Here is a 26,447-nt window from a genome sequence, read left to right as displayed (position 1 = left end):
ATGCTAGTCAGAGTAGAAATGACAGGGTATATAGGATGACTACATGGCTGAAGAGATGGTGTCAGGGGGAGGGTTTCAGATTCCTGGGGCATTGGAACCGGCTCTGGGGGAGGTGGGACCTGTACAAACTGGACGGGTTACACCTGGGCAGGACTGGAACTGATGTCCTAGGGGGCTATTTGCAAGAGCCATTGGGGAGGGTTTAATCTAAAATGCCAGGGGGATGGGAAACTACGCAAGGAGTCAGAGAAAGAGGGAGCAAGGACAAAAGCAAAAGGTAGAAAAGTGAATAAGAAAAATGATAGGTGGAGAAATCAAGGACAAAATTTAAACAGGGCAGTAGAGAAAAATATTGGGAGCAAGACGAGCATTATGAAAAAGACAAACTTCTGGGCTCTGTGCCTTAATGCACGGAGCATTTACAATAAAGTGGATGAACTAATCGTGCAGATAGATATAAATGGGTATGATATAATTGGGATTACGGAGACATAGCTGCAGGGTAAACAGGGATGGGAACTGAATGTACCAGGGTTCTCAGTATTTAGGAAGGACAGGCATAAAAGAAAAGGTGGTGCCGTTGCACTGCTGGTTAAAGAGGAAATTAACACAATAGTGAGAAAGGATATTAGCTCTAACAATGTGGAATCTGTATGGGTAGAATTGAGAAATGCCAAGGGACAAAAAACATTAGTGGGGGTCATATATAGACACCCAAACTGCACTGGTGAGGTTGGGAATGGCATTAAACAAGAAATTAGTGATGCATGTAATAAGGGAATATCGGTGATCATGGGTGATTTTAATCTTCACATAGATTGGGCAAATCAAATTAGCCACAATGCCGTAGAGGAGGAATTCCTGGAGTGGAGACGGGATGGTTTTCTTGACCAATATGTGGAGGAACCAACTAGAGAGCAGGCCATCTTCGACTGGGTAGTGTGTAATGAGGAGGGAATTATTGCCAATCTGGCTGTACGAGAACCCTTGGGGATGAGTGACCATAACATGATAGAATTTTTTATCAAGGTGGAAAGTGAAGTAGTTGATTCGGAGACTAGGGTGTTCAATCTTAATAAAGGGAACTATGAGGATATGAGGTGTGAGTTGGCCTCGATAGATTGGGGCGAGTTACTTAAAGGGATGACAGTGGATAGACAATGGCAAACATTCAAGGAACGCATGGAGGAACTACAGCAACTGTTCATTCCTGTCTGGCACAAAAGCAAAGGGGGTAAGAGGGTCAATCCATGGCTTATAAAGGAAATTAGAAATAGTATCTGATCCAAGGAAGAAGCACACAGATTGGCCAAGAAAAATAATAGGTCTGAGGATTGGGAGCAGTTTAGATTTCAGCAAAGAAGGACAAAGGGATTGATTCAGAAGGGGAAAGTACAGTACGAAAGGAAGCTTGCAGGGAACATCAAGACTGACACTAAGGGTTTCTACAGATATGTGAAGAGAAAGAGATTTGTAAAGAGAAATGTAGGCCCCCTACAGACAGAAACAGGGGAATGCATAATAAGGGACAAAGAAATTGCTGAGTAATTAAATACATACTTTGGTTCTGTCTTCACAAATGAGCAGGGAATTATAGACCAGTAAGCCTAACATCGGTAGTGGGGAAAATGCTTGAATCCATTATCAAGAACTTTATAGCGGAACATTTAGAAAGCAGTGGCAGGATCAAGGAGAGACGAACGACAAAGAAGAAGTTGAGAACAATGGCTACATGGAACCATACGAAGCACAGAGAGTTATAGCAGGGGCAATTTAGCGTGGCCAGTCCACCCACCCTGTACATGTTTCGGTTGTGGGGGTGAGACCCACACAGACATGGGGAGAATGTGCAAACTCCACATGGACAGTGACCCGGAGCAGGGATCGAACCCGGGTCCTCAGCACCGTGAGGCAACAGCGCGCTTCCGTGCCGCACGGACTGTACAATCGATGCTATTTAGTATTTTTTGCTTTTGTGCCAGACAGCGTGGATTTATGAAGGGAAAATCATGCTTGTAAAATCTGTTGGAATTCTTTGAAGAGGTAACCAGTACAGTCGACAAGGGGAGCCAGTCGATGCGGTATATTTGGACTTTCAGAAGGCATTTGACAAAGTCCCGCATAAGAGATTATTGTGCAAACTTAAAGAGCATGGGATTCGGGGAAATGTATTGAGGCGGATAGAAAACTGGTTGGCAGAGAGGAAACAAAGAGTAGGGATTAATGGGTCCTTTTCAAATTGGCAGGCAGTAACCAGTGGGGTACCACCGTGATCAGTGCTGGGACCCCAGCTATTCACAATATATATTAATGATTTGGATGAGGGAACAAAATGTAACATCTCAAAAGTTTGCAGGTGATACCAAATTAGGTGGGAGGGTGAATTGTGATGAGGATGCAGGAATCCTACAGCAAGATCTGGACAGGTTGGGCGAGTGGGCAAACCAATGGCAGATGCAGGATAATTTGGATAAGTGTGAGGTTATTCATTTTGGAAGCAAAAACAGGAAGGCAGATCACGACTTGTACCACTCCTTGTATTCATCGCAGAATCTCTGAAGGAGGCCATTCAGCCCATCACATCTGCACCGACGCTCTGAAAGAGCAGTCTACTTAGGTCCATTGCCCCTCCCATCCCTTTGTGGACACTAATCGACAATTTATCATGGCCAATTCACCCAACCCAAATGCAAGTCTTTGGACTGTGGGAGGAAACCGGAGCACCCGGAGGAAATCCACGCAGACATGGGGAGAACGTGCAAACATTACACAGACAGGCACCCAAGGTCAGAATTGAACCCGGGTAGGTAGATAAGGTGTTAGGAAGTCATATAGGGTACTTTAATGTAAGGAGCAGGAGATTCAGAGGTGATTTGAGGAAACGTTTTTCACCCAGAGGGTGAGAATCTGGAACTCACTGACTGAAAGGGTGGTTGAGGCGGGAACTCTCACAACATTTAAATGAGCACTTGAAACGCCATATCACACAAGACTATGGACCAAGTGCTAGAAAATAGGATTAGACTAGATCGGGGGGAGGGATTCTCCATCGGCTGCGCCGTAATCAGGATACGCGATTGGGCGGAGAATTGGTTTTGACACTGAAATTGTGGCAGGCGCTTGTTTCACGGCAAATTGCAAATTGCTTCGACAGCGGCTTCAATGCGTTACAGAACGCATGTACAGTAAACGTTGGAATATCATTAATGGACCTGACCCGGTATTCTCCGGGGCCTTCGCGATTATCCGCCTCCAATGGGACGAATTCCTGACAGTGAACTTCACTTGTGCTTTTAAAAATCATGAAACTGGCCTCATGGTGGATGAGGTAAGAAAGGGTGTATGGAAAGTGTCCAACATCACTGGAGCGCATCTATCCTACTGCTGAGTTGGCTAGGGCCAGAGGGCACCTAGGCGATGCCCTGGGGGCAGACCCATATGGCCTGTGGCCCTAATTTCACAGTGGGCAGTCAGCGGCGTGCGCAGCTAATTGGCTGCCTTACTGGCAGGCCACAGCAATGGTGTTCCATGCCAGGCCATTGCCCCCCCCCTCCCCCTCACTACTCCCCCCACCCCTGGAGAAGCCACCCCCGGCCAGCGGCATGACGGTCAGCAAACTATGACACCAAGTATTGTCATCCGATGCAGCTCATTGACTCATTTCTGCTTAATGCCTATTGGTACTCTTCTTGAAGCGCAAACCGTTGGTGGTACTGAGTCACATAGCCTCATGTGGTATGTTACAGGTATCTTACCAATGACGTAGCCGTTGTAGAGGTGTTTGTCCTACATCTTTTCCGGGGGCTGCCAGCTGCTCTGGGGTACACAGGACACGAGACAGTGATGCCTGCCGTCACCACGATTGTTCGTGCTAGTGATTGACCCATTGGCACTTAGATCGGCATGGAAATGCCAATATATTGAGAGGGGGTGTGGGGTTGAGGAACATTGGGCTGGATTCTCTGTTTCTGAGGCTAAGTGCCGGTGCCAACGGAGAATCCATGGTGCTCCACGATGGAGAAATCTGTGCGAATACCTCACCGATTCCAGTGGCTAGCACCTGCGCCGCGTGGAACACCCATGGATTGCGCGGAATACGGCCTTAAAATTGGTGGGTCCTGTCATAATATACACACAGGTATATGATGGTGCACAGACAGGCAGTGATTGACACATAGGATGACCAATGAACACACAGAACACAGCAGCCAATCACCAGACAGGACACGGCCACTATTAAGCCAGAGGGCACTAGTTTTCCCGCTCTCTCGGGATCCAGCCTCTGAGACAGTCAGAGCTCGTGAGCAGCAACTAGAACCATGGCCCATCGATTCTGCACTGACCCGCTTAAGCCCTCACTTCAGCCCTATCCATGTAACCAAATAACCCCTCCAAACCTTTCTAGTCACTAAGGGCAATTTATCATGGCCAATCCACCTAACCTGCACGTCTTTGGACTGTGGGAGGAAACCGGAGCACCCGGAGGAAACCCACGCAGTCATGGGGAAAACGTGCAGACTCCACACAAACAGTGACCCAGCTGGGAATTGAACCTGGGACCCTGGCGCTGTGAAGCCACAATGCCATGCTGCTTTATAGAAACCGCTAAAGCAGCACTCATTGACCAAGCAGGTAGAAAACAGAGGTTAGGTTTTATTGATGGCATACAAGCTCTCTGCTCCCTGAAGGTTCGGTCTCCCTCCCCTGCCTACATCCAGGTCGGGGTTTTTATCCCAGGGATAAAATCTCCTCTGCACTCTCTCCTGGACTTTAACGTCCTTCCTTAAATAAGGTGCCCAGAACAGAACACAATACTCCAAATGTGATCTGACCAATGATTTGTAAAGATGTAGCATCACTTCCTTGCTTTTATAATCTATGCCTCTATTTATAAACCGAAGGATGCTATAAGCCTTCTTAACAACTGTTTCAACTTGCCTGGCCACCTTCAGGGAATTATGCACTTGAGCCCCGAGGTCCCTCTGCTCCTGCACTCGCCTCAAAGTTGTACCATTGAGCCTATCTTGTTTCTTCTACCAAAATGCATTACATCACATTTCGCTGCATTGAAGTTCATCTGTCAGGACCTGGATTCTCCCAAAATGGGGCTATGTCATGCTGGCGTAAAAACGCTGGCGTTGCATTCCCGAGTTTCCTCAAAGAAATACAGGCTGATTCACTTACCTTCAGGGGGCTAGAAGGGCCCCGGAGTGCTTCACGCAGCTTTGGCTGCGGATAAGGACCCCCCCCGCACTTCTGGTTTCGAGTCCGCGCATGCGCACGGCGGCGGCCTCCAGTGGCCGTGCCGAGCGCCATGGCGGACTTGGACCGCGGAGGCAGCTGGAAGATGTAGCCCCCGTCCGATCGGCCGCGGACTGAGTCCACAGCCGCCACGCGGGAGTCCCGACCGTCCATAGCATGTTAGTTCCACGCCGTCGGGAACTCAGCCGTTCGGGAGCGGAGGATCACTGGGCGGGCCTCTGGCAATGGCGCCGTGCCGATTTTCGGGGCCCAGAGAATCGCCAAATTGGATTCTCTGCCCCCGCGCCAAACGCGATTTCGGCGGGGGGCTGTGGAGAATCCAGCCTCGGGTGTCTGCCCATTTGGCCACCTTGTCAATGTCCCTCTAAAGTCACTCGGTGTCATCCTCACAATTCACCATTCCCCATAGCTTAGAATCATCTGCAAATTTAGAGATTTGCCCACGACACCGACTTCTAAATCATTTATATAAATAAGAGACAGAAAAGGTCCCAACTCTGTGCCCTGGGGAACACCACCTTTAACTCATCTCCAGTCTGAGAAATGCCATCTCGGCCTATCCTCTGTTTCCTATTTGTTAGCCAACCTCTAATCCATACTGCCAAGGAACCATCAATCCCAAACCTTTTTAATTTGCGAACCAACCTGCCATGTGTCACCGTATCAAATGCTTTCTGTAAGTCCAAATATACAACATCCACGGCCCAACCTTCATCCACTGCCTGTGTCACCTCGTAAAAGACACACTTTGTGCGTGCAAAGTTCCTAAATCCACTGGAGACGAATTTCTGAGCATTGTCCATCATCAACCTCTGAGTGATGCCGTGAGTGGCAAAGTGTGTCTTGATTATGATTGTGTTACTCTTCATGTCTGGCAGGTGGTTGAGTTCAAACCACCCAGAATGAAAGTCAACCACAACCAAATGTTGTTCACCATTTCATTTGAAAATGTCAGCCATTGTAAATTTCCATGGAGGTTCCAGGACCTCATGTAGGTTCAGTGATTCTTTGGCTTGATGCCACATTTGGACACTTCCCTCTCCATGTCAGCATACATGGAAGACCAGTATAGTGATTCCTTTGCCCTGTATCTGATTGTTTCCAACCCTTTATTTTTTGAGGAAACTCGGGAATGCAACACCAGCGTTTTTACGCCAGCATGGGGACATAGCCCCATTTTGGGAGAATCCAGGTCCTGACAGATGAACTCCAATGCAGCAAAATGTGATGTAAGGAAGGTTTGGTAGAAGAAACAAGATAGGCTCAATGGTACAACTTTGAGGCGAGTGCAGGAGCAGAGAGACCTCGGGGCTCAAGTGCATAATTCTCTGAAGGTGGCCAGGCAAGTTCAAACAGTTGTTAAGAAGTCTTATAGCATCCTTGGGTTTATAAATAGAGGCATAGCTTATAAAACAAGGAAGTGATGCTACATCTCTACAAATCATTGGTCAGATCACATTTGGAGTATTGTGTTCTGTTCTGGGTACCTTGCGGAATCTGCACCTTCAGGGGCTAGGCCGGCAGTGGAGTGGTTTGCGCCCCGCCGGCTGGCGTGGATGGCCTTTGGCGCCACGCCAGCCAGGGCCGAAGGGACTCCGCCGACTGGCGCGAGTCCGCGCATGCGCAGGAGCATCAGCGGCTGCTGCGTCATCCCTGTGCATGCGCGGTGGGGTTCACCTACGCATCGGCCATCGCGGGGGCTGACATGGCCGACATGTAGGAAAAGAGTGCCCCCACAGCACAGGCCCGCCCATGGATTGATGGGCCCCGATTGCGGGCCAGGCCACCGTGGGGGCAACCCCCGGGGACAGATCGGCCCGCGCACCCCCTCCAGGACCCCGGAGCCCACCTCTAGGTCCTGCTGGTAAGGGACCTAGTCTAATCTACGGTGGCGGGACTGGCAAAGAACCAGCGGGACTTCGGCCCATTGCGGGCCGGAGAATCGCCGGGGAGGTCACTGCGAGCGGCCGCCGACCGGTGCGGTGCGATTCCCAGCCCCCCTGAATCTCCGGTGCTGGAGAATTCGGCGGCCGGCGGGGGTGGGATTCACCCCCCCCCCCCCCCCCCCAATTCTCAGATCCGGTGGTGGGTGGGGTCGGAGAATCCCGCCCAGAATTCCTACTGTCAAGGTTCTCTTGCAGCACAATATCAAAACCAAATCGAGTGGTGCACTCATGGAATGCTGATAAGGAGAGAAAAGGTACTATGATTCGGTCACGACAGTCAGGATCCGGACCACATGTGGCCACGCCCAAATTGGCGGTGGTATGCAACCATGCCCCACAGCCAGACAGTTATGTGGTAGCCTCGGACGGTGCCCACATGCGTACAAAACCAATGTTACCTACTACAGGTTTTGGAACCAGACAATGCCACAATACCTCAGGCATGCAACCTACAATACAGACCCTTTACACACGTGTAAACGGAGGCTCCTCAGGAAGCCAATGCAAGCAAGCTTTCCACAGGTCATCCACACTGAGGACACCAGCCCCGGAGCATCTCCAACACAACCAACTGGCAAAATCACATGATCAGGGTGTATGACCAGACCAAACACAAGTTTCAGGATGACGTAACAGACCAGTCTACGACTTTGTATTTTTAGTAAGGGGGCGGAGAGATGTGATGGGTTATACACCAGCTGCAACAGCTTAGTCTATGTCTCACCTTACGTAAATAGTTGTGTGTTAGCCTGTTCAATCTGAACGGGGCAGCACGGTAGCATGGTGGTTAGCATAAATGCTTCACAGCTCCAGGGTCCCAGGTTCGATTCCCGGCTGGGTCACTGTCTGTGCGGAGTCTGAACTTCCTCCCCGTGTGTGCGTGGGTTTCCTCCGGGTGCTCCGGTTTCCTCCCACAGTCCAAAGATGTGCGGGTTAGGTGGATTGGCCATGCTAAATTGCCCGTAGTGTCCTAATAGTAAGGTTAAGGGGGGGGGAGTTGTTGGGTTACGGGTATAGGGTGGATACGTGGGTTTGAGTAGGGTGATCATTGCTCGGCACAACATCGAGGGCCAAAGGGCTAGTTCTGTGCTGTACTGTTCTATAAAATGGTTCGTAGCGGTTACTGATTGCACACACTGTTACATTTCAGTCCCACCTATTGTCCCAACTTAGATAGGGAAGATATAGACCGAGTGGCCATGTGATGGCGCAGCTACTTACAGGGTCATGTGTCGGAAGCACGGCGGTTCTCCCCAGAGCGTGGGCAGCGTGGAATCTGTAAGAGCTGTTCAGAGTACTTAATAAATTATTGTTATTATGAGTCTTGGGTTGCCAGTCATTGGAACTCAGCACTTATAGAAAGTACTCTGACTTAACCTTTTTAAGTCCAAAAGATGACCTTACACTTACCTGAAATCATCTGCCATAGTTTTTCCCATTCACTTAATCCATCACTATCTTTGTTAATTTTATGCTTCCATTAATGATGCATACACTACCGCCCATCATGCTGATATTAACAAACTGGGATAGGTGGCTTTTTATCCCGGCATCTAAATCGATAATAAATACTGTAACTGGTTGAAGATCCAATAAAGATCCCTGCAGCCTTCATTAGTTACATCCCGCCAATTAGTTACAGTCTGGCCAAATAAATAATAATAGAAAATGCCGGAAAAACTCAGGTCAGGCAGCAGCTGTGGAGAGAGAAAGAGAGTTCACATTTTAAGTCTGTATGACTCTTCTTCAAAGCTAATGAGAGGAAGAAATGGGATAGATTTCACATTGTTTCAGATGGGTGGGAGTGGAGCAAAATAGAATGCCAGAGATAGATGGGAGCTGGGAGAGGTTTAATAAAGATGTCATGGTCACAAGACAAAGGAATTGTTAAAGATTAAAGAAGGTGCTGATAGTAGGGTAAAGGTTAAATCGCGGAATGTTGGTGAGGGTTTCAACTAATTTGGCAGGGAGTTGGGATCATGAGCGAAGATCCAGCGGGGGAGATGCACAACCAAAATTAGAAGAGACAGCAAGTTAGCCAGGAAGCCAAAGAAGTTCGAGACCAGTTAAGTCACAAGGGAGTTTGCAAGATTGGATGGTATTTATTTTAATACAAGGAGTTTGATGAACAAGACAGATGAGTTGAGGGCGCAAATAATGTATTTACTGCCACTGAGACATGGTTGAGGGAGGAGTAGGATTGGCAGCTCAATAGTCCAGGATGTAGGGTCTTCAGGCGAGACAGGGAAGGAGGTAAAAGAGGAAGGGGTGTTGCAATTTTGATCATGGAATCAATTACAGCAGTAAGGAGGGACAGCATCTTATAAGGCCGTTCAAATGAAGCCTTACAGATGGCATTTGTAGCTAAAGGAATAGAGTATAAAGGTTAAAGAAGTGTTGTTGCACTATACAAGGTATTGGTGACAGCACACCTGGAGTATTGGGCACAGTTTTGGTCCCCTTATTTAAGGAACGATGTAATGGTATTGGAGGCAGTTCATTGGAGGGTGGTGAATGTAACTTGGTAATTCACACTGTATCTTTGTAAGCGCAGTAGCGTTATCCGACCACTAGGGGGAGTAGCTCTGGGAATGCTCAGAAGTTTGTACAGGGCTCCACCCTTGGCTCCACCCACAACTCCTCCCCCTTGTGCTGCTGTATATATACCCTTGTCCAGAGTCAGCCTGTAGTTCACCGAGAGTTCATCAACGGGTAACAGTGGCTCTGTAGTAAGTAGATTAAAACCACTGTTCATATCTGAAAGCACGTGTCTGGTGAATTGATGGTTCCATCATGTAGGCAGTTCATTGGAGGGTGTGGTGGAGGGTGCAGGGGCTGGGTACTCTCCCATAGTGTGCTGGTGCTTGGTGGGGGGGGGGGGGGGGGGGGGAGTCGGTGGTTGCGTCGGGGGCCTTGGAAAACGGGATCCCATTTTTAAATGGGGTCCCGATCTCTCGCTGCACTGGGGAGTTCCGGCGAACGAAGCTCCTCGGGCCTATGTGCGGCATCGGTCACATGTTCCCCGCTGAGGCCCCTTAATTAACGTGAGTGGTGTTGTATCGCCATCTGTTTCTCGGTGCTGCGAGCACGGGGGAACGCATGGCTAAATGCGCTCCCTACCGGTCATTTTTCCCATTTATTTGAATCGTGCCCATGGAGTGTTCTTGAAGCTCTTCTTCGTAGTGCAGGAGCATTGGGGGAAGCCAAGTCATGTCTCCTTTCTACGCCACTAGCTGCTGCACTTTCGTAAGTCTTTATTCACTGACACACTGTAAAGCTTTGCGACATTTAAAAAAACTTTTCAGCGTGTTCCTCTCTGTGGCAGGCTCCAGGAAGTGCACCATGCAGGTGTCTGTCGGAATTGCAAGAGCAATAAATGACCGTTATTTTAACTACTTGTAGTGGATTTTAACAGTGTTAAAATTCCTGCTTAAATGTTTCTGGTGAAAACTTAGTTGCAGGACCTCAATACGTACCCTCTTTTATTTTTGTATTGATAGGTTGATAGAAAACTGTCTTGCTGGTGAAAAGATGGCACTTACATGGAGTATCAGCCATTTGCAGGACAGATGGCATTTTGATACCTCTCATTAAATTCATGTCAACTTGGTCATAGGTAAATAACATTCTCCTTCATAGTGAAATATTAATCTAATTACTTAATTCATGTTCCAAGTAATTTGTAATTACACTGAGTGATCTTGTGGCTTGTACTAATAATTGGGAAATAGTCAAAAGTCACAAAGGAAATTGTTTTAATTTGTTAATATTCTGGAGCATAAGTAAAACAATGCCATATCCCACTGAGAACTATAAAGAAATGCTGTCATACTCTCGCATTTATAATGCAACAAAAGTACACATTTTCAAAAATATCTGACACCTTGTCCAAAATTATCGGCTGTTCCCACCGACAGCTCATCCCCGCCTTGCGTTTCCCGGTAACAAGCGGTTCATTCAACGGGTAGTCCAGTTGACAGCAGCGTGAATAGAAAATCCCGCTGACAGGTGGCTTCCGCCACCGGAAAACACACAACAGATTGCTCGGTAAATCCTGCACAACCTCTATGTAGCAATAAATATCTATTCTCTGCCACCTATTTGAGGCAGTGTGACTTTTGGTTATAACTATCAGAATGATAGGAAGGGTGGAGCAGTCGGTTCAGTTGGTTAGCTGGTGTGTGAATGCTTCACAATAATGCCAACACAACAAGTTAAATTCTTGTTTCAGCTGAAGTCGATCAAGGACCAGGGGCGGAATTCCCCAACCCCCCGGGGGGTCGGAGAATCACCCGGGGCTGGCGTCAATCCCGCCCCCACCATGTCCCGAATTTTCCGCCCCCCGAGATTCAGCAGGGGCGGGAATTGCGCTGCGCCGGTCGGCGGGCTCCCCGCGGCGATTCTCCAGCCCGCGATGGGCCAAAGTCCCGCCGCTGACAGGCCTCTCCCGCCGGCGTGGTTTAAACAACCTCTGGTACCGGCAGGATTGGCGGGCGGGCTCCGGGGTCCTGGGGGGGGGGGGGGCGCGGGCCGATCTGACCCCGGAGGGTGACCCCATGGTGGCCTGTCCCGTGATCAAGGCCCACCATTCAGCGGGCGGGCCTGCGCCGTGCGGGCACTCTTTTTCGTCCACCCCGCCATGGCCTTCACCATGGCGGGGGCTGAAGAGCCCCCCTCCCCTGCGCATGCGCCGGTATGATGTCAGCAGCTGCTGACAGACCGGCGCATGCGCGGATTTCCGCCGGCGGCGAAGGCCTTTCGGCCCCGGCTGACGGGGCACCAAAGGCCGTTCGCGCCGGCCGGCGGAGCGGGAGCCACTCCAACATGGGCCTAGCCCCTCAATGTGAGGGCTTGGCCCCTAAAGGTGCGGAGGATTGCGCACCTTTGGGGAGGTGCGACGCCGGTGTGGTTCACGCCACTCCGTCCCGCCGGGACCCCCCGCCCCGCCGGGTAGGGGAGAATCCCAGCCCAGCTTCTTCAATCTTCCCCTCAGGGCAAAAGGTAATACCGAACTATCACTTAAAAACAAAACTGCCAAGGAAAGAGCTCAGAATGAAGCATCAGCAGACAAGTGAGCAAAAAGCCTTCAGGCAACACACACATAAACAAATGAATGAATCAAATGGTACAGATGACGTTAATTATAACTGCTTCATATTTTTGTTTTGTAATGTAGTGTTACATTTAAATATTTAATAGCTAAATTCACATTAATCGCAGAAATAGATGGCTTAGTTTAAAAATTACATCACACATGTCTGGATAAAATGAATAAGTCATTTCTACACACAAACGCACAACAGGGGTCAAAGTGCACATTTAGACACTCAGGTGAAGTGTTTAAAATAAAACCTAGGAGGCAATTTAATGACCTTGTCGCGCCCACTTGGTTGCGTGATGAGCCTCTCGTGAGATTCGCAACGTTCGAGAAATCTCGCGAGATTCAGCCGAGATTCAACGTCAATATCTAGATCTTGTCCGTGACACTCACCCCTGTCACAGTACAAAATGTCTCTTAACAGAGTCACAAGTGACACCCTATGGGACTGTGACAATAGCAAACTTTCCCTCCTCGGCCTTCTTGACCTGCCTGCAACCTTTGATGTGGTTGACCACACATTCCTCCTCCCCCCCACCCTCCAAATCTCCCCCCCACACACACACACACACTGTCATCCAGCTGGGTGGAACTGCTCTCACCTGGCTCTATTATTATCTGACTAACCACAGCCAGAGAAATACTTGGAATGTTTTATCGTCCCACTGCCACACAGTTACCTCTGGTGTCTGGATCTATCCTTGGCCTTCTCCTATCTCTCACCTACATGCTGCCCGTTGGCAACATGACATCTAGATGAGCAGAAATGTTGTTCAAATAAATATTGGGAAGACTGAAGCTATTGTTTCTGGTCCCACTCCAAGCTCTATTCCCTTCTCCCTACTCCATCCCTCACCCTAGCAACAGTCTGAGAGTTAGTCAGTCTGTTGCCAACCTTGATGTCACATTTGGTTCCAGGATGAGCATCCAACCCCACATTCAAGACCATTACAAACACAGCCCATTTCCCCCTTTGTAAGCTTGCCCGACTTCCTGTCTCCACCCATCTTATGCTGAAACCCTCATTTATGCCTTCATTACGTATGTACCCAGCTATTCCTCAGCACTCCTGGCTGATCTCGTACATTTTACCTTCCTTAAACTTTAGGTCAGCCAAAGCTCTGCTGCATGTGTCTTAATCGGATGTCAATCCCGTTCCCCAATCATACTTGCAATCATTAGTTTAACTGGCTTCCAGTTGAGCGATGTATCGATTTTTAAAATCTCATCCATGTTCTCAAATCCCTTTACGATCTCACTCTTGCTATCTCTGTAATCTCCTCCAGTTCCACAACCTTCTGAGACATCTAATTCTAGTCTCTCGAATATGCCCAATTTTAATTGCCCCACCGTTGACGGCCGTGCCTTTGGTTGCCTCGGCCCCAAGCTGTGGAATACCGACTTCCCACCCTTCTTCCTTGACTTCCTCCTTTAAGGCACTTGTTAAAACCTACCACTTTAACCAAGCTTTTTGTGTTCTGACCTAATATCTCCTTACGTGGTTCGGTGTCATACTTTGTTTGATATTATCCTGTGCAACATAATGGGTTGTTTCATTATGTTTAAGGTGCTCTGCAAATATAAGCTATTGCCGTTGTATGGCGCATTTTCCATTGCTGAATGGCTGCACATTCACTTAGTTTCGAGGGAATAATGACTGTGATCCTACCTTTCGAACAGTGTTTTTCAAACAATCACTGATGTACCTGACCACTAATGAAAATCATTAGATAACTGATCATGCATCTCTCATAACAACGTCACCATGGGTAAACCACACAGTGTTCAAGCCAACCTTATTCACCAGGAGCACAGTCTTTGTTTGCTCTTTTTTATCTTGCGACTGACACATCAGAGCATCAAGACGCTTCCCTGATTTGACAATTATCTGTTAACTCCTTAGATTGTTATTTATATGCACACTTCATTGATGCCATTTAATCAGATAATGAGTGATTTCTTTCAGTTCTTTCAATTTCACCCAGTGGAAATATTTTTATTCACAATGATTTTGGTGTGTAACGTAGGACATAAATCACAGCCCCCACCACCGCCACGGCTCCCCCCCCCCCCCCCCCCCCCCGGCAAAATACGGATATCAGGCTCAGGGTTTGAGATTTACTCCATTGTAGTACCAGCAAGTCCAACATTATAATAGAATCTTTATCTCAATTCACATATTAAGGAATCAATGTTTCTTTTCGATGGGGAGGGAATGACGGAGAATGATCCATCTCTCTTGAATTCAACTTGTGTGATGTATTGATAATAACTGCAGTGAATTCTCATTGTAATAACACTCCCAAGTCTCTTAGCATTATAAGCACTGATCATGGAAAATTGCATTTTCACTAATACTATTTTGGATCAAAGCAAAATAACAGCCGAAATGTTTTTAAAAACTCAACAAATGTCAGTTACAAAGCAATTCCATTCCAGAGGTGCACACGTTACATCAATTCACAGGTATAATTTCACATAAAAAAGAACATGTTTTTTACCTTTGCTGTACACAACACAGTTGTTGTTGTTGTCCTCTGTTCCTCGCCAAGTCACATCCATCAGCCACTTGGGACCAGCATGCACCACTATAGGGACAGCTGTTGTTGTCTTCTGTACAAAGGGAGATAATAAACAGATGCCATTTGTTTTTTTGTGATTAAGAACTTGATGAATAATACTAATTTTCACAGAACCTTAGCCCCCAAGCACATAAGCCAAAACCAAAATCCCTCGTTGAGTTTTTACAGAGGACAGAGAAAGGCTTACTGAGTGCAGGCTCTTTTCTGATTGACAGAATTGTTATTAAATCAGGAGTCTCCAAATGATAACAGATCAGATTCTCCAGATTAATAAATCTCTAATGGCTTGGATTTAAACTGAAAATGCCTATGACTTTGGCAAGAAACTGTGTGAATCGTGCTAGCGAAAGTCAGGAACATTATCTTCCACAGGAAGCAAAGAGTTGGAATAAATGGGTATTTTTCCGATTGGCAGGCAGTGACTAGTGGGGTACTGCAGGGATCTGTGCTCAGACCCCAACTGTTCACATTATATATTACTGATTTGGACGAGGGAACTAAATGTATTATCTCCAAATTTGCAGATGATACAAGATTGGGTGGGAGGGTGAGCTTTGAAGAGAATTACGAGATGCTTCAGTGAAATGAGGACAGGCTGAGTAAATGGGCTTATGCATGGCAGATGCAGTATAACGTGGATAAATGTGAGGTTATCCACTTTGGTCGCAAAAATAGGAAGGCAGATTATTATTAAATGGGTGTAAATTGAGAGAAGTGGATACTCAGCGAGACCTTGGTGTCCTTGTGCATCAGTCGCTGAAAGTAAGCATGCAGGTACAGCAGACAGTAAAGAAAGCAAATGGTTGACCTTCAGAGCGATATGATTTGAGTATAGGAATTGGGATGGTATACTGAAAATATATAGGGCGATGGGGAGGCCACGCCTCGATATTTTGCACAGTTTAGGTGTCCTTATCTGAGGAAGGATGTTCTTGCTATGGAGGGAGAGCAGCAAAGATTTACCAGGCTGATTCCTGAGATGGCGGGACTGTCATGAGGAGAGACTAAGTTGGTTAGGATTATATTCATAGGAGTTTAGAAGAGTGAGAGGGGATCTCATAGAAACTTACAAAATTCTAACAGGATTAGACAAGGGTAGATTCAGAAAGAATGGTCCCATGGTGGGGGAGTCCAGAACTAGGGTCATAGTTTGAGGGTAAGGTGTAAACCTTACGGGCAGCATGGTAGCATGGTGGTTAGCATAAATGCTTCACAGCTCCAGGGTCCCAGGTTCGGTTCCCGGCTGGGTCACTGTCTGTGCGGAGTCTGCACGTCCTCCCCGTGTGTGCGTGGGTTTCCTCCGGGTGCTCCGGTTTCCTCCCACAGTCCAAAGATGTGCGGGTTAGGTGGATTGGCCATGCTAAATTGCCCGTAGTGTCCTAAAAAGTAAGGGGGGGAGGGTTGTTGGGTTACGAGTATAGGGTGGATACGTGGGTTTGAGTAGGGTGATCATTGCTCGGCACAACATCGAGGGCCGAAGGGCCTGTTCTGTGCTGTACTGTTCTATGTTCTATTTTTTATGCATATATGTATGTTTCCTGGAAATGACTGCAATCTCACTGTTGGATGGAACGGCTTAAGGAAACAGTCACCTGGATTCTAGCTAAACCCAGGGCTTTGTGTGGCGTGTTTTATTAATCAATTTAGTGCTGTGAGAGGGCTGCCAGATTAATACATCAACTGTAAATTATGATTTAAGATGACACACAAGATGGAAGTAGAGGTAGTTAAGGAATACACAATGCATTTGTCATTAACACCACCATTTTCATACATGTGCATATATTATATAGTGCTTTCACTTATTAGCTTCATGATTGATGATCTGTCATAACCATCTAATTTCGCACACACATACATATATACACACACATATAATGCTGCTGTATATATTTAATACTACATATTGTGTCACTAGTAAATTTAACATTGACCATAGTCTTGCCCATATATGTATTAGTGCGTATAGTACTGTCTATAACTCTATGTGAAACATCTAAAGTCTTCCATGACTATTAGCTACTTTCAAGCCATTCAGTTTGTATTCTTGATTGTCATTCAAATTTTTTAAATGTCTACAATTTTCTCCACTTTAATTGGTTATCTTCTGTTTTTTATTTGCTTGTCTGAATACAAACATACAAATTAGGAGCAGGAATAGTCCCTTGAGCCTTCTTCGCCGTACAATGAGACCATGGCTGTTCTGCTCTGATTGTCACCTCAAGTCCACATTCCCCCAATAAACTCTCTCACTTGCTTACTTATCAAGAAGCTATCTAGTTCTCTCTTAAAAATATTCAATGACATTGCTTCCTCCACCTTCACAGACATAGCTCCAAAGATTCATGACGCTTTGAGAGAAACACATTTTCCTCATCTCTGTCTTCAGTGGGTGACCCCTTATTTGTGAACAGTGACACCTAGCCTAGATTCTCCCACAAGAAGAAACATCCTTTCCACATTCATCCTGTCAAGACCTCTCAGGAACTTTTATGTTTCAATAAAGTCCCCTCTTATTCTTCTATACTTCAGTGGATAGAATCTGAGGCTGTCCAACCTTTCCTCAAAAGACAACCCTCCAGTAAACCTTCCCTAAACTGCTTCCAAAGAATTTACATCCTTCCTTACATAAGGAAACCAATACTGTACACAGTATTTCAGATGCGGTGTCACAAATGCCCTGTATAACTCAAAGATAACCTCTCTATTTTTGTGTTCAATTCCCCCTTGCAACAAATTATAACATTCAATTAGCTTTCGGTAATTACTTGATGTACCTGAATTCTAACATTTTGTGATTCATATACTAGGACACCCAGATCCCTCTGCATCTCAGAGCTCTGCAATCTCTCACCATTTAGATAATGTACTTCTTTTTTATTCTTCCTGTCAAAATGGCCAATTTGACATTTGTTCACATTATGCTCCATTTGCTAGATCTTTGCCCACTCACTTAACCTATCTATCTAGTTTGGAACCTCCTTGCGTCCTCTTTGCAATTTACTTCCCTGCCTATCTTCATATCATCACAAAATTTAGCAGCATCCATACCTTTGGTCTCTTCAAGCCAGTCATTTATATAAATTGTAAAAGGTTGATGCACCAGCACTGATCCGTGTGGCACATCACTGGTTACATCTTTCCAACCATAAAATTACCCATTCATGCCTACTCTGTTTCCTGTTAGCTATTCAATCCTCTATCCATGCCAATATGTTATTTCCTTCACCATTACCTTTTATTTTCTGCAGTAATCTTTGTTGTGGCTCCTGTGAGGACTCCCGTAAGAGAATCCCAAGAATGTGCAATTTGTGAGACTGTGAGGGAAGACTACTAAACCACAGGATAACACTGACTAATACAAATACTTTTATGTTAAAACAAACTTTAATTTAAACACAGAATCAATCACATTAGCAACACAGTAATAGATTTCCAAGTAAGAGTTAAAAATGTTCTTAAATAAATAGGAAAAAACTTTAACTCTACAACTGCCACCATATATTCCAGTTAAGCAACCCAATACAGTTTGAATGTCACTTATAAATAAAGTTAACAATCAGGGCTATTTGCTTCACTGTGCAGGCCTTTAGAGAGACCCCCCTTTCAGGAATAAATTGAAAATCCTTCTGTCTTGTCAGATTAAAATCCTCTGGCAAACTGCAAAACCACAGAGAAATCTGGCTCCTTGCACTAATTACATCATTTGTATCCCAAAGATAAGGCATTCTCCAGTCTCCTTCCACTAAGATTTCCCATGGTGTGCTTAGCTAGGACTAAAGACAGTCTGTCATAAATTAACTACACCCTAGGTAACCTCCTAAACATTAACATTATTCCATTAGCCACCTCTCTGTAAACAAGCAAATGATTAAAATTAACTATTAGCCAACCTTTATGACTCCTTAATCACATATTTAGCAGACATATTGCCTGTTTGTATTTGAACCCAAGGTTTTTAATAACATTACAACAACAAAATATAAAATATAATATATAACAATTTCCTACATAGTGACAGGGAGGAACTGAAGAAAATCACTATTGGTAGGAAAATGGTTTGGGGAAAATTGATGGAATTGAAGGCCGGAAATTGATAGAATTGAAGGCCGGATGGGTCAGATAATTTTACCTTTAATTTTGTGCCTAGTTCCTCATATTGAGTATGCAGAACCTCTTTCCTTGTGCTGCCTATGTCACTGGTACCGACATGGACATGGCAACTGGACGCTCCCCCTCCCACTGCATGTTCCTGTACACTGCTGAGCAGATGCCCGAATCCTGGCACCAGGCAGGCAACACAGCCTTCTGGACTCTTGCTCTTTGCTGCAAAGAACAGTGCTAATCCCCTCTCTATACTGTCCGCTGCTAACACTATATTCCTTTTTGCTCCCCTCACTTGAATGACTTCCTGTATCACAGTGCATGGCCAGTCAGCCCATCCAGCGTGCCCCCCCCCCCCCCCCCCCCCATTCACCTAAATAAGCTGAAAGAACCTCAAACATGTTGGACAATTGAAAAGTCTGAGGCTCCTGCACTCTGGGTCCCCTTACCTGACTGCCTCGCAATCATACCTTCCTGTCCTTGACCACTGACCAATTCAGAAGACCTTATCCTCAGCAGTGCGACTGCCTCTTAGTTCAAAGTGTCCAGGTAACCTTCCTCTTCCCTGATGCATCGCAGTTCGGCATTCAGCTCAATGATGTTGAGCCAAAGCTCCTTGATCCACAAACCCTTACTACAGACATACGTGCCCCGAATCACACAGGCATCCAGGAGCCATGACACATCACCTGTCCTGCCATCCTTCATGTGTTTTAATTAACTAATTAATTATTTTATTTAATGAATAATTTTCCTTTTTTATATATTTTATTAACATTACCACCAGTTCGTATACTATTTGAAACCTTAGGAATAGAATAGAATTTTACCATTTACCAGATACCTACGCAATAACTAGCTCTTTCCCCTATAGCACCTCTTACAGGGTGAAAAAGTTAGAAACAGCAAAGAAACATCTTCCCCCAACTCACAGCAGTCTATCCAAAGTCGCACTCCAGTCCGCATATTGCATATTCTCTGTTTGACGAAGAATTTCCTGATATCAATCCTAAAATTAGACTTAACTGTTTGAACCCTTATGCTCTCGTTCTATTTCCAGATTGTAAAGTAAGATTCTCGGTTAACTCTTCCACACTCCTATCAATCCTGCATTCTTTTCTAAGTTGACCTCTCAGACGTTTTCTGCCAAAATTGAAAAGCTTAATTTTCTGCCATTTGTTTTCATAACTCAAGACCTTTAGAACATAGAACACTACAGCGCAGTACGGGCCCTTCGGCCCTCGATGTTGCGCCGACCTGTGAAACCATCTGAAGCCTATCTGACCTACACTATTCCATTTTCATCCATATGTCTATCCAGTGACCACTTAAATACCCTTAAAGTTGGCGCGTCTACTACTATTGCAGGCAGGGCGTTCCACACCCCTACTACTCTCTGAGTAAAGAAACTGCCTCTGACATCTGTCCTATATCTCTCACCCCTCAATTTAAAGCTATGTCCCCTCGTGTTGGTCATCACCATCCGAGGAAAAAGACTCTCACTGTCCACCCTATCTAACCCTCTGACTATCTTATATGTCTCTATTAAGTCACCTCTCTGCCTTCTCCTCTCTAACGAAAACAACCTCAATTCCCTGAGCCTTTCCTCGTAAGACCTTCCCTCCATACCAGGCAACATCCTAGTAAATCTCCTCTGAACCCTTTCCAAAGCTTCCACATCCTTCCTATAATGTGGTGACCAGAACTGCACGCAGTACTCCAGGTGTGGCCGCACCAGAGTTATGTACAGCTGCAGCATGACCTTGTGGTTCCGAAACTCAATCCCCCTGCTTATAAAGGCTAGCACACCATATGCCTTCTTAACAGCCCTATTAACCTGGGTGGCAACTTTCAGGGATTTATGTACCTGGATGCCGAGATCTCTCTGTTCATCTACACTACCAAGAATCTTGCCATTAGCCCAGTACTCTGCATTCCTGTTACTCCTTCCAAAGTGAACCACCTCACACTTTTCCACATTAAACTCCATCTGCCACCTCTCAGCCCAGCTCTGCAGCTTATCTATGTCCCTCTGTATCCTATAACATCCTTCAGCACTATCCACAACTCCACCGACCTTCGTGTCATCTGCAAATTTACTAACCCATCCTTCTACACCCTCTTCCAGGTCATTTATAAAATTACAAACAGCAGTGGCCCCAAAACAGATCCTTGCGGTACACCACTAGTAACTGAACTCCAGGATGAACATTTGCCATCAACCACCACCCTCTGTCTTCTTTCAGCTAGCCAATTACTGATCCAAACCGCTAAATCACCTTCAATTCCATACTTCCTTATTTTCTGCAATAGCCTACCGTGGGGAACCTTATCAAACGCCTTACTGAAATCCATATACACCACATCAACAGCTTTACCCTGATCCACTTGTTTGGTCACCTTCTCAAAAAACTCAATAAGGTTTGTGAGACATGACCTACCCTTCACAAAACCGTGTTGAGTATCGCTAATCAACTTGTTCTTTTCAAGATGATTATAAACCCTATCTCTTATAACCTTTTCCAACATTTTACCCACAACCGATGTAAGGCTCACAGGTCTATAATTACCAGGGTTGTCTCTACTCCCCTTCTTGAACAAGGGGACAACATTTGCTATCCTCCAGTCTTCCGGCACTATTCCTGTCGACAAAGACGACATAAAGATCAAGGACAAAGGCTCAGCAATCTCCTCCCTGGCTTCCCAGAGAATCCTAGGATAAATCCCATCTGGCCCAGGGGACTTGTCTATTTTGACATTTTCTAAAATTGCTAACACCTCCTCCTTTTGAACCTCAATTCCATCTAGCCTGGTCGACTGAACCTGAGTGTTCTCCTCGACAACATTGTCTTTCTCCAGTGTAAACACTGACGGAAAATATCCATTTAATGCTTCCCCTATCTCCTCTGATTCCACACACAACTTTCCACTACTATCCTTGATTGGCCCTAATCTTACTCAAGTCATTCTTTTGTTCCTGATATACCTATAGAAAGCCTTAGGGTTTTCCTTGATCCTATCCGCCAACGACTTTTCGTGTCCTCTCCTCGCTCTTCTTAACTCTCCCTTTAGGTCCTTCCTGGCTAACTTGTAACTCTCAAGTGCCCTAACTGAGCCTTCATGTCTCATCCTAACATAAGCCTTCTTCTTCCTCTTGACAAGTGCTTCAACTTCCTTAGTACACCACGGCTCCCTTGCTCGACAACTTCCTCCCTGCCTGACAGGTACATACTTATCAAGGACACGCAGTAGCTGTTCCTTGAAAAAGCTCCACATTTCGATTGTACCCATCCCCTGCAGTTTCCTTCCCCATCCTATACCTCCTAAATCTTGCCGAATAGCATCATAATTGCCTTTCCCCCAGCTATAATTCTTGCCTTGCGGTATATACCTATCCCTGCCTATTGTTAAAGTAAACATAACCGAGTTGTGATCACTATCACCAAAGTGCTCACCTACATCTAAATCTAACACCTGGCCGGGTTCATTACCCAGTACCAAATCCAATGTGGCCTCGCCCCTTGTTGGCCTGTCTACATACTGTGTCAGAAAACCCTCCTGCACACACTGCACAAAAACTGACCCATCTATAGTACTCGAACTATAGTATTTCCAGTCAATATTTGGAAAGTTAAAGTCCCCCATAACAACTACCCTGTTACTCTCGCTCCTGTCAAGAATCATCTTTGCAATCCTTTCCTCTACATCTCTGGGACTATTCGGAGGTCTATAGACAACTCCCAACAGGGTGACCTCTCCTCTACTGTTCCTAACCTCGGCCCATACTGCCTCAGTAGACGAGTCCTCAAGCGTCCTTTCTACTGCCGTAATACTTTCCTTGATTAACAATGCCACACCCCCCCCTCTCTTACCATCTTCTCTGTTCTTACAGAAACATCTAAATCCTGGAACCTGCAACAACCATTCCTGTCCCTGCTCTACCCATGTCTCCGAAATCGCCACAACATCGAGATCCCAGGTACCAACCCATGCTGCAAGCTCACCCACCTTATTCCGGATGCTCCTGGCGTTGAAGTAGACACACTTCAAACCAGCGTCCTGCTTGCCGGTGCCCTCTTTCGAACTTTTAACCCTATCCCTGACCTCACTACTCTCAACATCCTGTACACTGGGTCTACAATTTAGGTTCCCATCCCCCTGCTGAATTAGTTTAAACCCCCCCGAAGAGCACTAGCAAATCTCCCTCCCAGGATATTGGTACCCCTCTGGTTCAGGTGAAGACCATCCTGTTTGTAGAGGTCCCACCTACCCCAGAATGAGCCCCAATTATCCAGGAAACCAAAACCCTCCCTCCTGCACCATCCCTGTAGCCACGTGTTCAACTCCTCTCTCTCCTTATTTCTTACTTCGCTAGCACGTGGCACGGGTAACAACCCAGAGATAACAACTCTGTTTGTTCTAGCTCTCAGCTTCCACCCTAGCTCCCTGAATTTCTGTCTCAAATCCCCATCTCTCTTCCTACCTATGTCGTTGGTACCTATGTGGACCACGGCTTGGGGCTGCTCCCCCTCCCCCTTAAGGATCCCAAAAACACGATCAGAGACATCACGAACCCTGGCACCTGGGAGGCAACACACCAACCGTGAGTCTCTTTCGTTCCCACAGAACCTCCTGTCTGTTCCTCTAACTATGGAGTCCCCAATGACAAGTGCTCTGTTCCTCTTCTCCCTTCCCTTCTGAGCAACAGGGACAGACTCTGTGCCAGAGACCTGCGCCCTATTGCTTACCCCTGGTAAGTCGTCCCCCGCAACAGTATCCAAAACGGTATACTTGTTATAGAGGGGAACGACCACAGGGGATCCCTGCACTGCCTGCCGGTTCCCTCTGCCTCCCCTGACGGTAACCCATCTACTTTCTTCTTTTACCTGAGGTGTGACTACCTCAGCTTCGATTAGCTTCGAGCTCTGCACTGCCCCCGGTGCTTGAATGTCTCACCTGTTTCTTGTTGACGAGAAATGGAAGTCGCAAGGAATGTCTGACCAGATCATTATACAGTTTGATCATACCATCCTCTGACTTATATTTGCGTTGCTTGCACAGTAATTGCAACTAGACTCACAGGTTTCTTGCAGCTTGGCACTTAACTACCCATGCACCATTTGTGAAGCATATACTTGTTTCTTTCACCGTGGAGCGTTGCATGCATTAAATATTATTTGCTGTTTTTCAGCCAACTTTACTTTGGGTGAATGAGAGAATCTTCATCTCTTTCTGAAAGTCTAACTTTGTTTGTACTCAACAGCCAACTGAAATTTACTGTTAAAATTCTAAATTGCTTCTCGTCCTGAGCAAGGATATATAAACTGGAGAGCAGTGGTAGTTAGTTAGTAAAGAAAACTGGCTTAAACTGTTTTTCCAGTACCTGGGGCTGAATAAACACAGGCCGATAAGTGCGACTTGGCATTGGACACGGGCTAGGAAATGGGGGCAGATGGGTTTCTTTTTCTAACTTTTTCACCCTGTCGGAATTAGTTCTTACTCTGCTACATAACTTTCCAAAATCACTCTGTAATTTCTGAACTGGTTCCGCTTCCCATTTACTTTAATATCATTGGCAAATGTGAGCACTTTGCATTGAGTTCCCGAGTTCACTCCATGGAGAGTATCATGGCCCCAGCGCAGCCATTGTCTCCCATCTATGACAACTCTTGCCTTGTCATTTTTAAAGTGCTTTGCAATATCTGCGCTGCCTCTTAAGAATGAACTGACCAAGAGTTCACCACCATAAATATTGTTTTTGTCATATAATTAGGAATAAATTTTATCCTACAATTAAAAAAAGGCAAATTGGTAATACTGAAGAATGGAACATTTTATTTTTCAATATCAATATGTAGTTTTTCCAGACCAGTTTCCTCAGTGCAATCAATATGAAAATTGTCGCTGCATTTCACATTAATGACAGTAGGGGAAGGAAGATTTTCAAGGTCACATTTCAGAGACAGTGACAACATCCTTTAAATATTTTTGCTGTGGTAAAAGTTTTTCAGAGAAATCTAAACAAAATATTCTGAGTTCCTATCACGCTGATTTTAAAAACAATAATACTCAACTTTCAGTCCAGCAGAATTATTGCCTCATAGAGAAGTCAACACTGCCTTCTCTATGCTGCTCAATTAATTGCAACCTTATTGCAAATGGTGAAAAGTACAGAATTTTCCTTAAGCATTTAACATATACTAACTGGAAGTGAGAACTCTCAAGGACAAATTCAATTCATCCAGTTATCGCTCCATCAGTCTATCCTCAACCATCAGCAAAGTGATGGAAGGTGTCATCAACAGTGCTATCAAGCAGCACTTACTCAGCAATAAGATGTTCACTGAAGCTCAGTTTGGTCACTGGGCTCCTGGCCTCATTACCGCCCGAGTCCAAACACAGATAAAAGATCTGAACTCAAGAGATGAGGAGAGGATGACTGCTCTTGAAATTAAGGTAGCATTTGGCTGAGCATGGCAAAAAGAGCCCTAGCAGAAATGAAGTCAATGGGAGTAACATGAAAAACTTTCCACGGGTTGCAGTTATACCTGGCACAAAGGAAGATGGCTGTGGTTATTAGAGGCCAATTAGCTCAGCCCCAGATATTGTTGCACAAGTTCATACGAACAATGAGCTGGAGTAGGCTATTCAGCCTCTCGAGCCTGCTCCACCATTCAATGAGATCATGGCTGATCTGATAATAACCTCAAATCTACATCCACTTAGCATCGATAAACTATCACCCTCTTGCTTACCGAGAACCTATGCATCTCTGCTTTAAAAATAATCATCGCCTTTTCAGGAAGAGAGCTAAAGAGACTCATTGCCTCACCTGTTTTAAATGGGCAACCCCTTACTTTTAAACAGTGACCCCTGGTTCTAGGTTCTCCCGCAAGAGGAAACATCAAGAGTGAGTCGACTCTCACTCTTCTAAACTCCAGCAGATACAAGCCTGGCTTGTTCAACCTTTCGTCAGAAGACAACCCATCCATTCTAGGTGCTAATCTGGTAAACGTTCTCCCAACATGCTTGCATCCTTCCTCAGGGTAGTGTCCTCGGCCCAAACACCTTCAATTCCTTCACCAATGACATTCCTTCCATCACAAGGTCAAAATTGGGGATGTTTGCTAATGATTGTATAATGGTCAATGCCATTTGCAACTCCCCAGATACTGAAGTAGTTTGTGTCTATATGCAACAAGACCTGGACAACTTTCAGGCTTGGGCTGATAAGTGGCAAGTGACATTTGTGCCAAAAATGCCAGACAATGACCATCTCCAACAACAGAGTTTAACTATCTCCCCCTGACATGCAATGGTATTACTGTTGTTGCATCCCCACTATCAACATTCTGGAGGTTACCATTGGCCAGAAACTGAACTGGACTAGCCATATACATACTGTAGTATAAGAGCTGGTCAGATGCCGGGAATTCTGTAGCGAGTAACTCATCT

At 45.8% G+C, this 26,447-nt stretch overlaps 1 protein-coding gene across 4 annotated transcripts in view; it reads right to left on the bottom strand.

The window, feature by feature from the left end:
• zfpm2a (zinc finger protein, FOG family member 2a) overlaps nucleotides 1–26,447 on the bottom strand; it is an 892,520-nt gene that overhangs the window by 251,751 nt on the left and 614,322 nt on the right. For all 4 annotated transcript variants that reach the window (XM_038809982.1, XM_038809984.1, XM_038809983.1 and 1 more), the window contains one exon: nucleotides 14,808–14,919. In XM_038809982.1, the coding sequence (XP_038665910.1) occupies nucleotides 14,808–14,919 (112 nt within the window). The remainder of the gene's footprint in view (nucleotides 1–14,807; nucleotides 14,920–26,447) is intronic.

This window comes from Scyliorhinus canicula, chromosome 10, assembly GCF_902713615.1.
Source record: "Scyliorhinus canicula chromosome 10, sScyCan1.1, whole genome shotgun sequence".
Classification (NCBI taxonomy): domain Eukaryota; kingdom Metazoa; phylum Chordata; class Chondrichthyes; order Carcharhiniformes; family Scyliorhinidae; genus Scyliorhinus; species Scyliorhinus canicula.
This window is presented reverse-complemented; position numbering and strand designations above follow the sequence as displayed.